At 42.1% G+C, this 14,677-nt stretch overlaps 2 protein-coding genes across 4 annotated transcripts in view; one reads left to right on the top strand and one right to left on the bottom strand.

Moving 5' to 3' along the window:
* Positions 1–9,110, top strand: part of SLC12A6 (solute carrier family 12 member 6) — a 92,883-nt gene extending 83,773 nt beyond the window's left edge. For 2 of the 3 annotated variants that reach the window (XM_027869966.1, XM_027869967.1), the window contains exons 20-25: positions 756–925; positions 1,645–1,776; positions 2,446–2,553; positions 2,835–3,019; positions 4,780–4,913; positions 5,768–9,110. In XM_027869966.1, coding sequence (XP_027725767.1) covers positions 756–925; positions 1,645–1,776; positions 2,446–2,553; positions 2,835–3,019; positions 4,780–4,913; positions 5,768–5,859 — 821 coding nt within the window. In that variant the 3' untranslated portion in view covers positions 5,860–9,110. The remainder of the gene's footprint in view (positions 1–755; positions 926–1,644; positions 1,777–2,445; positions 2,554–2,834; positions 3,020–4,779; positions 4,914–5,767) is intronic. The other variant, XM_027869968.1, reaches the window with a different exon arrangement.
* Positions 8,957–13,222, bottom strand: EMC4 (ER membrane protein complex subunit 4). The gene is made up of 5 exons (XM_027869969.1): positions 12,985–13,222; positions 10,694–10,808; positions 10,119–10,272; positions 9,618–9,778; positions 8,957–9,362 (listed from the first exon to the last, which is right to left on the bottom strand). Exons 1-5 carry the CDS (start codon positions 13,068–13,070, stop codon positions 9,327–9,329), a joined length of 552 nt encoding a protein of 183 aa, XP_027725770.1. The 5' UTR covers positions 13,071–13,222; the 3' UTR covers positions 8,957–9,326.
* Positions 13,223–14,677: the final 1,455 nt, after the last annotated feature.

Raw genomic sequence — 14,677 nt, 5'->3', positions numbered from 1 at the left:
GCCCTAGGCAATGGGGTTAAGTGACTTGCCCAGGGTCACACAGCTAGTAAGTGTTATGTATCTGAGGCCGGATTTGAACTCAGGTCCTCCTGAATCCAAGGCCAGTGCTCTGTCCACTGTGCCACCTAGCTGCCCCCCCTCATCTTTTTCCAAGCCCTTAAGCAAGTTGCAGATATACCTATCTCCCCTCTCTATCCTCTGAAATGGAGGCCATTGTGTTGCTGAGACTGAGACATACATTGCTATGCTAGAAAAATAAAGACTTTATAGGCAGCCTCAATACCTCTCATCCTCTGCCCCTTGATCTTATTTTGCGAGTGAAATGCTTACCTCAGCTGAGTTTACAAAATGCTTTCACTAAAAATACATTTTTTCCTCATATTTGATTCTTATATTTCCAGGTTTTTAATTGTAAATTTCTGTCTTAATGTTTTTGTACAGTGGGCTTCTCCTTCACCACCAGCAGCCTCTTGCATTTACTTATTGGTTCTCAGTTCCCTGAAAATACAATAACATCGTGATTCTCTACATGAGATTTGCTTATTTGCTTGAGCCAAGTGTATTTTCTGAGCATTTCATCATCTCATTAAGACTGCACATGGTGGTGACATGTTCATTTTTTTAGTCCTTGCTAAATAAATGTAAAAATGAAAAGCCATCATTTTTCTTTCCCTAATGATCTCTTAAGAAGAAAGGGAAATACAAAAATTTCTTTGCTTATCAGTTATGGGTCTTTTTTTCTTTTCTTTCCCCAGGCACAGTTCGGGTGACAACAGCTGCCCATCTTGCCCTACTGGTAGCCAAAAATGTCTCCTTCTTTCCCAGTAATGTGGAACCATTTGCTGAGGGCAACATTGATGTGTGGTGGATTGTGCATGATGGAGGGATGCTCATGCTCTTACCATTCCTACTTAAACAGCATAAGGTACACGCAGACATCCTTTAGATCACTCTGTTTGCTTTTCTCCCCTGCTTAGCATCTGTCCAGTCTTTTTAGATACATCCTTCCTTTTTTGGCTTAAGTGGAGCTTTTTTTGAGACTTAAAGTCAAAATGGATGGATGTTACCTCTGATTCAAGGAGTTAACCTTTCAATTTTTCATTTCCCCTCTTCTGAAAAAAATAGATATTTTAATATTTAGTATCCCCCTATCTCTCAGTGGAACAAAGAGGATTAGTGAAAAAATGGTAGTAAAGTTCTGTTATCAGAGTCCTCAAGAGAAAAAGTTACAATAACGTCCACCCTAGGAAAACTTAGATTATTTACACAAAACAAGACCTTGGATACCAGAATACTCAAGTACCAATGTTGCTTATCTTTTTGGTAAGATTAGGTGAATTGATATTTTTCAAAAACTGGATTTTATGTAATGATCTAAATAGTCATTACATTAAATTGTACAAAACTGCCTTTTCTCCTGTACTATTTTTATCGCAGACCATCTTTATCATTTTTGCCAGTATTTTTCTGAAATAGTAAAATAATTTTATCAAAGGCCTACTTAATTTGTTTGAATTGTCTTATTAATACCCTGAGGCTAGAAGTAGGACATCAGGAACGAATATAGTGGCAGAGCTATTTCTGTAGTCTTATAAATTACTAAGTTCATTTCTCATGATTAACTCTGTGTGTGTATTCCTCCAGGTATGGCGTAAGTGTGCCATCCGTATCTTCACAGTAGCCCAGTTAGAAGACAACAGCATCCAGATGAAGAAGGACCTGGCTACCTTCCTGTATCACCTCCGCATTGAGGCAGAGGTAGAAGTGGTAGAGATGGTAAGATAATAGAGTCTGAAGAAGAACATGAAAACTGTCTCTATTTATCCCCAACCCTTATATTTCCAGGTTCAGCATTATCCCTATTTCATGGACCTGTTCACTATGATCCAGTGACCTGGAATTGTGGATTAATCCTTTAGCTGCAGCAAAACTTTAACATACTAAGCAGAATGTCCCCTTTCCTCCAGTTTTGGTGGCTTTTTGTTTTTGCCAGCTTTTTACCTGATGGATTTTATAGAACCCTGTTTTAAATGAACACATCTTATTTTAGCCAGGCAATTAAAAGGACACTCAATTAAAAAGAACCTTAATTTATAGAACCCTGTTTTAAATGAACACATCTTATTTTAGCTAAACAGTAAAAAAGCCACTGAACAGAAAACCTGTGTTTGTGTCAAAGAGATATGTACAATGATTGGGATAGATTTAACAAGTCAAAACTATGAATGGTTTTATCCCTAGATTAAACATTGATTTGTCTATGTAGCTAGCTTTGGTTTACTTATTCTCTCTTCTGTCATTTACTGGCCCTATAAAATCAGGATGGGAGTTTAGATGACCACACAGTTCTCTGCATTCATCTAGTGATTTGAAACAAAGAAATGAGTTGGTTTTCTTTTTCTCCTTTGTGCTTGTTGCTTATTCGGTATGGTGTTTCCCTGGCAGCACGACAGTGACATATCAGCCTATACCTATGAGCGCACTCTGATGATGGAACAAAGATCTCAGATGCTACGGCACATGCGGCTCTCCAAAACAGAACGAGACAGAGAGGTAAGAACCCTGTTTCATCAATACCTTTATCCTAAACACTTGAAAATTAAGCCACTGAGCAGAGGTGGCATTTTATTGAATTCTCAAAAGGTAGCAAATTCAGGAGTTAACAATCTCTCCTACTGCCCACCATGGAATCAGCTGTTCAGATTACTCCTCTAGTGTTTGGAGTAACCATGAGATGAAGGAGGGATCTTTTCTTGACCTCTGGAATTTGTGCAAATTTAAGATGTGAGGAAAAAATTGAACATGGAGTTGTGTTTGTGTTGAATCTCCACCAGGCACAGTTGGTTAAAGATCGGAACTCGATGCTACGCCTTACCAGCATTGGCTCTGATGAGGATGAGGAAACAGAGACCTATCAGGAAAAGGTGCACATGACTTGGACAAAGGACAAGTACATGGCATCCCGGGGACATAAACCCAAGACATTAGAGGGATTCCAGGACCTACTCAACATGCGACCGTAAGTGTCTCATTGGGATTAATGTAACTACAAGCTAAATTCAGAGCAATGCATCTATCCTTTCTCAGTGTTCCAGGTTCTTAGTGTAACTCGTACATCTAGGTTTAGTATAGATCTTCACTTTACAGATCACATACAACTCATTTCTTAGAATTGTTTTTAGAATCTGACATCTAGAATCCCAATAAAAACAAAATTAACAAAAAAGGTTTAAACTTATACTAACGTTGAATCCTTCCACCAGACTCCTGGAATAGGCCCCACAGACATTCATGTTTAATAACATGGTCAAGTTGGAAATGCACCACTTTCCTATAAATTTTTAATTTATTAGTATCCCCAGTTCATGACAATTCACAGTAGTGGGAACAGAACTAGCACAACTGGAACCCACTGATAATGGCAACTATTTATCCAGTAGTACTAACTTGCAAACCCCAAAAACCTTTCACTAAAGCCTTTAAGTTTTGTTTGGAATTTCATTGTCTGGTTGAGGTACTATTGAGCAGTGGGGGAAAAAAAAAAGGCCTGGCATTTATCAACCTTTTTCAATCTGACACCCATTAATTTGTATGAGTACATTGGATCACTGGATAGTCTTCTCTCCATATGAGATCCGGCCATCTATGAGCTCTGCATCAGTCTAAACATGTAAAATAAAGACTTAAAGGATTGAAAATGGATTATAGAATCATTGCTTTAGAGCCAGGAGGTACATTAGAGGGAGACCTACTCAGCTGTTTCACTTTGCAAATGAAAGAACTTAAGAATTTAACCTAGAGAGTTTAAGTGACATGCTGAAGGTCAAACAGGTCACAGGTAACAAATGGAATCTGTATCGATTGATTCCTTTCCACTTTACCTCAGTTGCTCTCTGAGGTAATGTTTCAGAGATTTGGAATGATGTGTAAACAACAGTAGAAACAAAAGAAAGGCTTGAGGACATATACAGGCACCTACTACGCTCCCTCATTTCCAAAAAGCTGTCACCACCAAACTCCTAATAAAAAATTAGCAAATGGTGGTGAGAGAATTCAGGGTACTGACATAACTTAAATGTCATGATATATTGGTTGGGAAACTGAAATGCCCACAAAGGCTGCCATAGGGAGAAGCATCTAGATAAACCATAAACTGAGCAACTGGTCCTTGAATAATTTGGCAGTTGACTTTAAATGTATTCTGTTTCCCAGCTGGGAATTTATGGTGATATAAAAAAAATAAAATAAAATAAAGACAAGGATATCAAAAGGCCATCTTGTTTCCACCTTTAGAAAAGGTGGACAGCATCAGACATAGTATAAAGGATCTAAATTTCTGTTTTTAGTTCTGCCAGTTACTTATGGCATGACTTGAAACATGTTTTTTCACCTCTTATCATCCTGGCCTGTAAAAGTAGGTGAAGGAGATTTATTACTTGACCTGACGAATGTTGGGAGAAGAAACTAAAGAAATGAGTGGTTAAAATTTTTCTTCTGCCCAAAATTTCCAACCTGTTCCAGTAAAGTTAACCCTGATAACATGGGGGCAAAACAATGGTATCTTGCCCTAAAATATAAAGAAAGTTAAGTTTGGTGTATTTCCAAGGTGCTTAAGAGAAAAAAAGCAAGAAGTACAAACTAGTAGTATGCTGTAGTTTAGTTTTATCCCTACCACATTACCATTCTTCACACTCAGGCAAGACAAGTTGTCTGCCTCAGCTTTAGGCTAATTTCTCTTTCCCCTGGACTACCTCTACTTGCACCTTGTCTTCTCCCCAGAGATCAGTCTAATGTGAGGCGGATGCATACTGCAGTAAAGCTGAATGAGGTGATTGTCAACAAGTCCCATGAAGCAAAGTTGGTATTACTGAACATGCCAGGGCCACCCCGAAACCCTGAAGGTGATGAGAATTGTATCCTTTCCAAGATTTATGAATTTTTCCCTTGGACATAGAATGGCTAGGTGACTATAAAAAATAATTTAGTCCACCCCAAATTTCCCTCTCTGTACAAGGTAATTGAAAGTATTTTGAAATCCACAGAAGTGAAGCCAGATATCCTTCATGACTTTTAAAACTGCTAAACAAGGACTTTCATAAGGTGAAGATTTTCTGGGATAGATTTCATTTTTTCATCTGGATCCCTATCCTATCCTATCCAATTACTCTTAAACAGGTCTTCTTCCAGTAATCTTTCTTATAGATAAAGCTTTCTATATGAAGGTTTTTTTCCACATCTACAAACAAGGGCCAGTTTGGGATGGATACCCTGTGGGGCTGCAAAGTGTATTGATCCCTTTACCTACCAGTTCAACTCACAGGGAGGAGGAAGCAAGAAGAGCTGTTGGTGGGGAAGGGGAAGTGATAGAAATCATGTCAATCAATCAACCTCGGAAACCCTTGTAGAAACAAATATTGGAGGCTTATGTGTCAGTGGACTTCTGCTTCTTGTCATAGCTGCTTTAGGGTGAATATGAAAGTACAACATGGGTTAATCCACGACTATTGAGATTTCCAAAACATATCTCTTGTGTAAAATGGGAAGGGATATCCAGTATGGGATATAATGGTACTAGGTTCCTGAATTGTTTTTGCATAGGACCAAATTGGATCCAAAGTTCAGTCTCCCTCTTTAATCCTAGGCTGTAAACCATGTCTTAATGCTTGTTTTTAAATTCTGTGAAGACAAAAAGCCTTTGGGTGTCAAGATGCAAAGCTGAATGTGTTAGTGTTCTGGCTCTGATTGACTCCTTGACACATGTGTATAGATATGGAATTCCTGGAGGTGCTTACAGAAGGGCTAGAGCGTGTTCTCCTTGTACGAGGAGGCGGCAGTGAAGTGATCACCATCTACTCCTAACTGTACCTGATCTGTTTTGCTTTTTCCAACCCTCCTCACAGGTTTCAATTCTCCACAAAAATCTCAGATGATCTGGCACTTTATTTGCTGCCATTCCCACTGGACTAGAGGGCTGTTTTCTGTATACGTGATGCTGAACTTTTGCGGAGCTGAGCCTCAAGACCTCCTCTGTCCCTGTACTTTAGTGCAAAGGGAATTGGAGGTGCCCTTCTTCCCACTTGACCCTCATCCTTCCTCTAAAAGAAGCAAGTCAAATGAGATGTGTGTAAAATACTTTGTGACTAGAAAGCAGGACCTAAATGTGAGTTACTCCCTCATCGTCAGTGGAACCTAAAAATCTTGTCATTGCCCACTTTAGTGTACATCATAACCAGAAAAGAAAGAGATGAGGCAGAAAGGAGCCAGGATCAAAGGGTAAATTTAAATAGGAGAGGAGGCACAGTCATTTTGCTTTGGGCAAGACTGAAGCTGCAAGATGAATCTCAGAAACCTTTACTCAATTGTGATCTCCTGCAGAAACTCTGAACTCCAGGATGTTTATTCCAAGGATGATGCTCAGAGAAGTGTAACAACATTCCAACCAAAAAATCTACAGCCACAAGTATATGGCAACCCAGTCTCTCTGTAACAAACCCATATGGAAAACTTTCTCAGCTCATCTTCAGTGAGCTTGCCTTCCAAGTACCTCATTCTATATTGTGGTACTACAAAGAATGAAACTAACCTATACACAAAGCCCTTTCTGCAAGAACTTAGAAACCTATCCCCAATAGATGCTGCTCTTTAGTCTGATCCCAGGTTAAAGCATGTGTGTACATTGTATGTACATTGAATGTTTCATGTTTCCCAAATTCAGCCCATTCCATGGTGTTATGTAAGGCAATGTTACACTGGAAATTACTTTTTTTTAAAGGGAGTGTTGTCTAGGTGATTGAATTATTCATGCAAACCCCAGCTAGCTTGCTCAGAATGACACAACTATTGTCCATGGATACCTATAGGTGAGTGACTTGGGCAAAATAAACTGGATGTCAGTAATGAGAAATTTATTGGGCTTATCTCCCCTTTCCTCCCATCCTCTGTATAGTAGGCACAAAGCAAACAGGGAGACTGGCTCATCTGCCCTAAAGATAATTAGATCACTTAAAATAAGGTGGACTTATATTCTGAGGGTGAATTTAGCAATGGAATTGAAAGTTCTGGTGCCATACCTTAATTCACAGTGCCAAAGTCACTGAGTTGCTAAATTCCCTTCCTTCCTCCTTAATGTGACTCAATATGAATTGGCATTGGCCTTGCTTAAGAAATTCCAGGTTTTTTCATTTTGTGGCCTGGTTTTTGGAGTTGAGATGAAGTGAGAGAAGTTGATAGCACTGCACAGACAATTTAAGAAATGAGGTTTTTGTTTGGTTTTGTTTTAGGGTGGGAGGTGGGGGAGGGCATTGCCCTTTCCCTCAATTTCCTCCTTTAGTCTGTAAAGACCTGGCTCTGGACTCAGAGGTCAGTCAGAAGCCTTGTGATTGCCAATTTCCTTTGCATTCTCAGAATGCTATGAAGGACTGGACTGAGGGGGTAATTTTACAAGTTAAATGTTCTTTCCTTTTTTTTTTTTGCCAATCACCAAGATATTGCTTCCAGGCATAGGAAATCTTTGCCTTATATGGCTGTGGCAGTAATTTCAGACATCTGAAGTTAGCCTGAAATCTTTCTATTAGAGAAAGATTCACGTATAGGGACCACGCCACCTTGCCTAGACCCATGGCCACTTGGTGGACTCAGCTGCTACTTGACTAAACTGAAAATAGTTATAATTTCTCTTCCTTCTTTACTCAGTAGCATTTGAAATGAGCCCTTTTAGATTTGATTCAACTAGTTCCATGGACAGAGAAGGCAACCATTCAGTATAACTAAAGAAAACCATTAGTAGCCACAAACAAATTAGAATAGTGAAAAATGAATCAAATTTAATTCCTGTCTTTCTTGGACAGAAGAAGCTCCAGTTTCTTCTTCTAAGGTGTCAGGAAAACACCTTGTTTATAGCTTGTGTTGTATCTTCTATTCCTTGTTTCCCTCTACCAATTTCCTTTTTATGGTGTGGACTAGAGTTTAATACCAGAAGAAGATTCCCTCCTTGCTCTGCCTAAGAGCCTAGACGTTGCAACCTGATACTCCAAAAAATCATTTCATCTCCTGGTGGGCTTTTTAGTTTCTCTGAGCAGCACCCTCAGCTCCAAAAGTGTGATATTTTTAGAGGTTAGGTAGATTAAGTTAAATGTAATGTAGACAGAAAAATGAAAGGTTTGAAGGGAATTCTCCCATAAGTTTATAATCAGAATATTTTAAAGGGGTGAGGGAACTGGAGGTTATTTGTATAGTCCCTCTGCCTCTATCTATTTTTTTTTTTAATCACTGTTACATGGCAGAGTATTGTCCCCTGCCCAAACTCTCACTCCCATTTCTGTGTAGGTCACTGTATATGAGTGTATTTTGTCTCTTGTGTCTAAAGTGTCTCTCAATCATTGCAAAGGAGAGCAATACTGAAAACTCAACAAGAGAATGCACCTTAGGGAAGGGGGCTGTCTGCTTTCACAGAGGTAAGGGAGAGGAAGAACCTTCTACCTTTGGGACAAGATCAAATTTGGAGATTTAGCCATAATATTCCCAGGGAGTGTAGTGTCAAACATCCTCTTGCTATTGGTCTATGCCTTCACTAACTGGATTAAAAAATCATACTGAGGCCAGTCTTTTAGCAGGGGAAAGATCACTACTTCATATTCATATATGCCTCACAGCTTCCTGAGGCAGCTGGGGACTGCCTCTCCCTAAGGAACTCATTCCCTACCCTGTGATGGATTAAGCACAGTCACCTTCCTCTGTCCCCAAGTTACAACAATATGGCAGGTAAAAAATGCCCAGGTTCAGTCTGGTATTAACAATTATTTTTTCTTTTTTTTCCTTGTCATCATGTAGAATCTGAAGCTAGTATTAGTTTCTCAAATCTGCCACAAGTGTCTCCAGCAGTATTTGTCCCCTTTAATATCATTTAGAGGTAGAACCTTTATTTTAAGGAAAACGGATTTAAGGGAACTCATGCAACTTTTGTTTTCTTTTCCAAGAGCCGTTCTGAGCAGTTTAATTTATTGAGAGGAGAGGCTGAAGCAGCCATTCTTTTGTTTACATGGAATTACGGTTTTGATTGTTGTTTTTGCTCTGTATTGGAAACATAAATAAAGTTTTTTACATTATTTTCAGCCAGGAGTATCTCTGTAGTTTTTCTTTGTTGGTACTCTAATCCTATTAGCTTTGTTCTTTTTTACCTTTGAGAAGAGAAGTTTTTTGATTCTTCTTTTCAGCACAGGAGACCTTTGCAGAACAGAACAGACTAAAGTGTTACTGAGAAGGGACTAGTGACAAAAATCAAATGGGATCCAAGTGTGAGAGGGGCACCAATTCACGTTTTCCCTTCATTATAAGAGTAGCCCACCACCACTGAATTCCATTCTCTGAAAAGAAAGAAGAAAATGGTAAAGGTCATAGTGTAGCCTCTCACTGAGTCCCTTTAATCTTTCACTCCAAGCTCTCCTGCCTTCCACCTTTGCTTTCCACTCAAACATTTTCTGAAGCTCCTTATGTACCTTATCTCCTAAGTCTGGTTTTCTAACACAAACCCCACCTTCTCACAAATAAGGTAGATGACCCAGTCAGCTGTTGATTACATCTCAACCTAGGCAAATTTAAATTTCTACTTTTTGCCTTACCTCAGGGGGTTCAATGAAAGCCAACCAGTCTGATGCATGAGTAGGCAGCAGCCCCATGGACTGGCACTTATAGACAGCTAAAGCCAACCCCATGAGGTTCCCAATGAGATAGACCAAGCCCTGGAGGAACTTCTGGCTTGAACTTTCCAGCATCTTGAAAGCTGCAATGGCAATGAGAGGTATCAGGATAGATCCAAGGCAACCACAGATTAATACAATACATACAAGAACATACTAAGACTAGGCCATTTACTGAGGAACTGATGATTAAAGAAAAAAGAAAAACTCAAATATAAGCAATTTAGCTTCACTTCTCACTAACAAAGGACTTTGTAAGAAATTACTTCAATGGGGATATCCCCTAATGAACTGGCTTTTGGTCCCCAAACACTGGGGAAAACATGTGCCTCCTACATTCTGGGGAAGACAGACTGTGGTTCCCTCTGTGGTAAAGCTGCTTGAAAAGACAATGCATACTTTGCTAGCACCAAGAATACTTACTGGCTGAAATGGCCATAAGTGCTTGAATGGGCCGCCAGGCCATCATACACACCATCATGGTGGGGAAGATGGAGATAGTGTTGCCTGCCATATACATGATGAAAAGGTTCATAGGGATCTGTTTGAGGGGACCCAGGGCGATGTCCCAGCAACGCTAGAGGAAACATATGATTATTTCACTTCAATCACTACACATCCCCACTACCAATTATGGCTGGTTACCTTCACCAAGGTTTGTCAGCAGAATGTCTTTTTAAATTTGTTTTCTGCTGCCATTTGAGAATCTCTCATCCAAAGATTAGAAAACAGGAGTGAGATGCCTGCTTATTAAAATTTTTACGCTGTCTTCCAAGGGGTTATCCAGGTACCATTTTCTCCAGCATCTACCAGGGCAGGAAAGAGATGGATTTTGTCCTCCCTATCCCTGTCCCCTTCTGTCCCAAGCGTTGTCTCTAAAAGGTCCAAGGTTTTACTTTGTAGGTCCTTTGTCTTTAAAGAGATACTCTTTCCACCACCAAAGAAGGGTAGAGCTCAAAGGTTTCAAAGGCACTGATCACCTATTTATATCTCTGTACCTTTTCTACCAGGATCCGGTCTGTTTCCTGGACGCTGGTATCTGGCACTTGCTTGTCCAGGTAACCCACTGGATACATGGAATCTCCCTGGCCTCCTCCCCGGTCACTTCGGCCCCTAAAGAATCAGACCAAGAAGCAGAGGCTAAGGGTTTCCCAACTTCATCTCCCAAAATCCCCCTCCCCCCAAAAAACCTGCCCTTTTCTCTAACTTCTTTAGCATTACCATCTTCCCAGTCACTCATACTCACAATTTTGAACCATTTGTAAAAGGAAGGGTTTAAGACTAGATGGCATCTGAAGTCCCTTCACAGTCCTAATCTATGACAACTGAATCTTCAGTTATCATGCGCTTTCTTTGTGCCAGACACTGTGTTAGATGCTGGACATAAAAGTATAAAACAACCACTGCTTGCAAGGAGCTTATGTTTTAACAAGTACACATAAAAACAGACATAATATAAAGACAAATATATAGAGAGAGTGGTTAAGTACAAGGTAGTTTGAGAGGGAGGGTACTAGCTGGTGGGGAAATAAGGAAAGGTTAAATCCAAAAGATGATTCTTGAGCTTCATCTTCAAGGAAGGGAGGGACTCAGAGGAGGTAAGGAGGGAGTACATGCCAGGTATGTAAGACATTCAGTGCAAAAGCACCAGGATCGGAGATAGTATATCCTGTGTGAACAGAGAAAAGTCCAGTTTGGCTGAATTGTATAGTGGAGGAGGAGGAGTAATGCCCACTAAATCTGGACTTTGTAGTTTGTAGAGAAGTCTCAAAAGTTTATAGTTTATCTTAGAGGTAATAGGAAGTCCTAGAAGCTGATTAAGTTGGGGAGTCACATGGTCAGATCTATGTTTAAAGAAATTAATCTGGCATCAGTGGGTTGGACTGTAGTTGGAAAAGACTTAAGGCTACAAGAGGTGAGTACTTTCTGAACTAAGGTGGTGCAGTCCTGTTGATTTTACCTCAAAATCTCATGTTTGTCCCCTATACTCCACTGGGACAGCAAGCTTCCTACCCTCCAGCCTATCCTCTCTCAGGTTTGTTCTTCTCATCAATGGAATAAGTAATAATCTTCTTAATTCACAGCTCTGATTACATTACACTTCTGCCCCAAATACCTTAGTAGTTCTCTACTATCTACCTAATAAAGTTTAAACTCCTGATTCATCTCCCTGCCTCAGGTCTCTTCCACACTCCATTTTGTCCTCCACTTGGGGGCCAAAAGAATTTTTCTAAAGCACATCAACCTCCTATTCAATAAACTCCAGTGACTCCCTATTGCCCCCAGGATAAAATGCTCTATTTGACATTTAATTTCGCATTTCACAGCCTGGCCCCTTCCTATCTTTCTAGTCTTCTTACCCTTTGCTTCCTCCATATACTATGATGCAGGGACATTGGCTGACTTCCTCACAGGTAACACTCCATCTCCTGACTCCATGCCTTTTCAGTGGCTGACCCCTGGGCCTAGAATGCTCTCTGCCTCTTGACTTCCCTGGCTTCCTTCAAGCCTTAGCTCAAAACCCACCTTCTGCAAGAAATCTTCCCTCTGTGCCTCCAATTTACAAGTAAATAATGTAGATAATGGTTTATATGTTCTCTCTCACATCAGAACTTGAGTTCCTTAAGGACAAAAACTGGAGGTTTTTTTGCCTTTCTTTGTAGTCCTAGTGGTTAAAGTACCTAGCATATAGTAAGCCCATAATAAATTATTAGAGACTGACTAGCAATCAAGCCCTTCTACAATCTGGCTCCCTGCCAGCTGTTTTGCTTTATTTCATCTCCCTGTTTCACCTGAACTGGACTACTGTCACCTGTTCTTAACCTGTCCCCCATGCCTCGAATGGGCTCTTGTGGCAGGCACACAGTAGGCTCTTAATAAATATGTATTGCTTTCATTGATTTATCTTGTCCCATTCAATCTCCATCAATTGAGAGCCGCCTTTCCTTCTGGGTCCGGGAGATGCCACTTCCCTGAGGCCTTCCCAGGACGCTCGCTTAGGGGCTCCTCCCTCCTCCAAAGTCTCTGACTACGTAGCCTGTCGGGGTGTCCCTCTTTCCTGTCACACTAGGGTGGCGTGGGTGCGTGCAGGTGTGTCTGCCTCCTACTCGGTAAGCTCCCATCAAGCAAGGGCTGTGAGGCATCTGTACCCCCGGGGCATATGTAACACGGGGCCATGGACTCAGCGGGCGCTTAATAACCTCTATGCCCCTTTCCGGAGGCTGCCCCGGCTGGCAGGGAATGAGCCTTTCCCGTCCTGCCCTCGTCCCCGGACCCGTTCGCGCCTCACCTGCTGCCTCCTCCAGGGCCGCTCAGCTCAATGGCCCATTTGAAACGGCGGCCTCGGTTCGCCACCAAACTTGCCTGGGTTGTCATGGCAACGGCTGCCTCCTAACGCCGCGGAGAAGGAAGCGGACCCAGACTGCTTAGCTTCCCGGGACGCACCGGAGACCCCAACCGCCCTCCACCGGAGACAGCCCCAGATCCCGAGAGCGCGACCCCGCAAAGCCCCGGCCACCCCTCCCAAACAGCACTTCCGGGTCATCTGGATGACGTCATTTCTGGTCCTGCTCAAGCCCGGAGTCCGGAGGGTCGGATTGAGCATGCGTAGGAGGGAGAACAAGAGGGCGGGGCCTGGAGCTTATTGAGGGGATGGACGTTTTTACCTTGCGGCGTCTGATCCTGTCCTCCCTCCCACCCTCACTGTCCCCGTCCACCCCTGCTCCGCCCCCACATTCACCACAACCCCTTCTCCCTCTATCCCCTCTCCATCCCACCTTCCCCTCCACCCCTCCCTCCCTCATTCTCTCCTCCCTCAATTCCACCCCCAGTCCACACCCCCTGCCCCACTTTCCCCCAAGCCTTCCCGCTTTGTGCCCTCGTACTCTGCAGGTTCTGGCTGCTCTGCCTTCCGCTCTCCCACCTGTCACAGTTAGGCGTCAACCAGCCATTTCTGGTCACTTGCAGGCTTAGGGGTGGGGAATGGAGCAGAAATCTGCTAAGAAAAGCTTTGTGTGTACGAAGATACAGTGGCTGCCTTACGTATGCTATGCAGTTAGTAGGTGAATATTGATTCCTTCCAGGTGCCCTTTCAGTGTACCCTCACCGTTCAGTCAGTCAGTCAGTAAACGCTAAGGCCCTCCCATGTGTCAGGCACTGTGCTAAGAGCTGGGGATACAAATAGGAAAAAGAAAACCTACCCTCAAGAAGCGAAAAGGAGGGGTGGGGTGGGGGCCCAACTCAGGGGCATTACGAAGAAATCCGAAGTAGTGCTATCAGGTGGGAAACAAAAAGATAGATGACCTGGGGCCCTCCTTAAATAAAGATTTGGGGAGAACTCTTCGATCCACGTCCCATTTAGAGGTCCGGGGGTAGAAGATACTGAAGAGCTGTGAATACCAAGGCTGAGGGTCTGGAGCAAGGGAGAGACCTGAGGGGACCCCACTGCTGCTCCCCCCACCCCTGCCCCAAACTGGTCTCCTCTTTTCCCTTAACCCCCGCAGTCGCCATCCCTAATGGGGACCAGTCAGATTTGTAGTGGAGCCAGTCAACATAGTTTCATGATTTTTTTCTAGAACCATTCTGCAGGAGAAAAGGAATAAGATGGTGGAAGCAATCCAGGGCAGGATAAGTAATAGGACAAGGACGCAAAAAAATTGAGTGTGGAGGATAGTATAGTATAGGGTTGAAATGATTCTCAAAGGGATTGAGATAGGGAAGGGAGGAGAGTATAGTGTATAGTCAGTGTAGGGATAATGGCCTGGGAAAGAACTGAGGGGTGGAAATATTAGAGGTCACAAGGAGGACAAGAATAGGGCTAGAAGTCCTAAGAAAGAAGAAAACATGGAATAATAAAGAATAATGATCAGATTAAAGAAATTTCAGAGTTCATGAACAGGAAATGGAATACTATGGGCAATATCAAAGGTACAACTATCTGTGGGCAGCTGAGGGGAAGTGTAGGAGCAGGTCATGGCAAATAA

This window comes from Vombatus ursinus, unplaced genomic scaffold (assembly GCF_900497805.2).
Source record: "Vombatus ursinus unplaced genomic scaffold, bare-nosed wombat genome assembly UNPS02014794.1, whole genome shotgun sequence".
In the NCBI taxonomy this organism is placed as follows: domain Eukaryota; kingdom Metazoa; phylum Chordata; class Mammalia; order Diprotodontia; family Vombatidae; genus Vombatus; species Vombatus ursinus.
The sequence above is the reverse complement of the archived record's forward strand: the minus strand, read 5'-3'. Positions and strand labels throughout refer to the sequence as shown.

What these genes read in the sequence shown, in the direction of transcription:
- EMC4 (XM_027869969.1), bottom strand. Translation starts at nt 13,070, where the DNA reads ATGACAACCCAGGCAAGTTTGGTGGCGAACCGAGGCCGCCGTTTCAAA. An exon ending in ACCGGATCCTGGTAGAAAAG is followed by an intron (nt 10,273 to 10,693) that starts GTACAGAGATAT and finishes TGTTTCCTCTAG; the next exon opens with CGTTGCTGGGACATCGCCCT. An exon ending in ACTTATGGCCATTTCAGCCA is followed by an intron (nt 9,779 to 10,118) that starts GTAAGTATTCTT and finishes TTGCCATTGCAG; the next exon opens with CTTTCAAGATGCTGGAAAGT.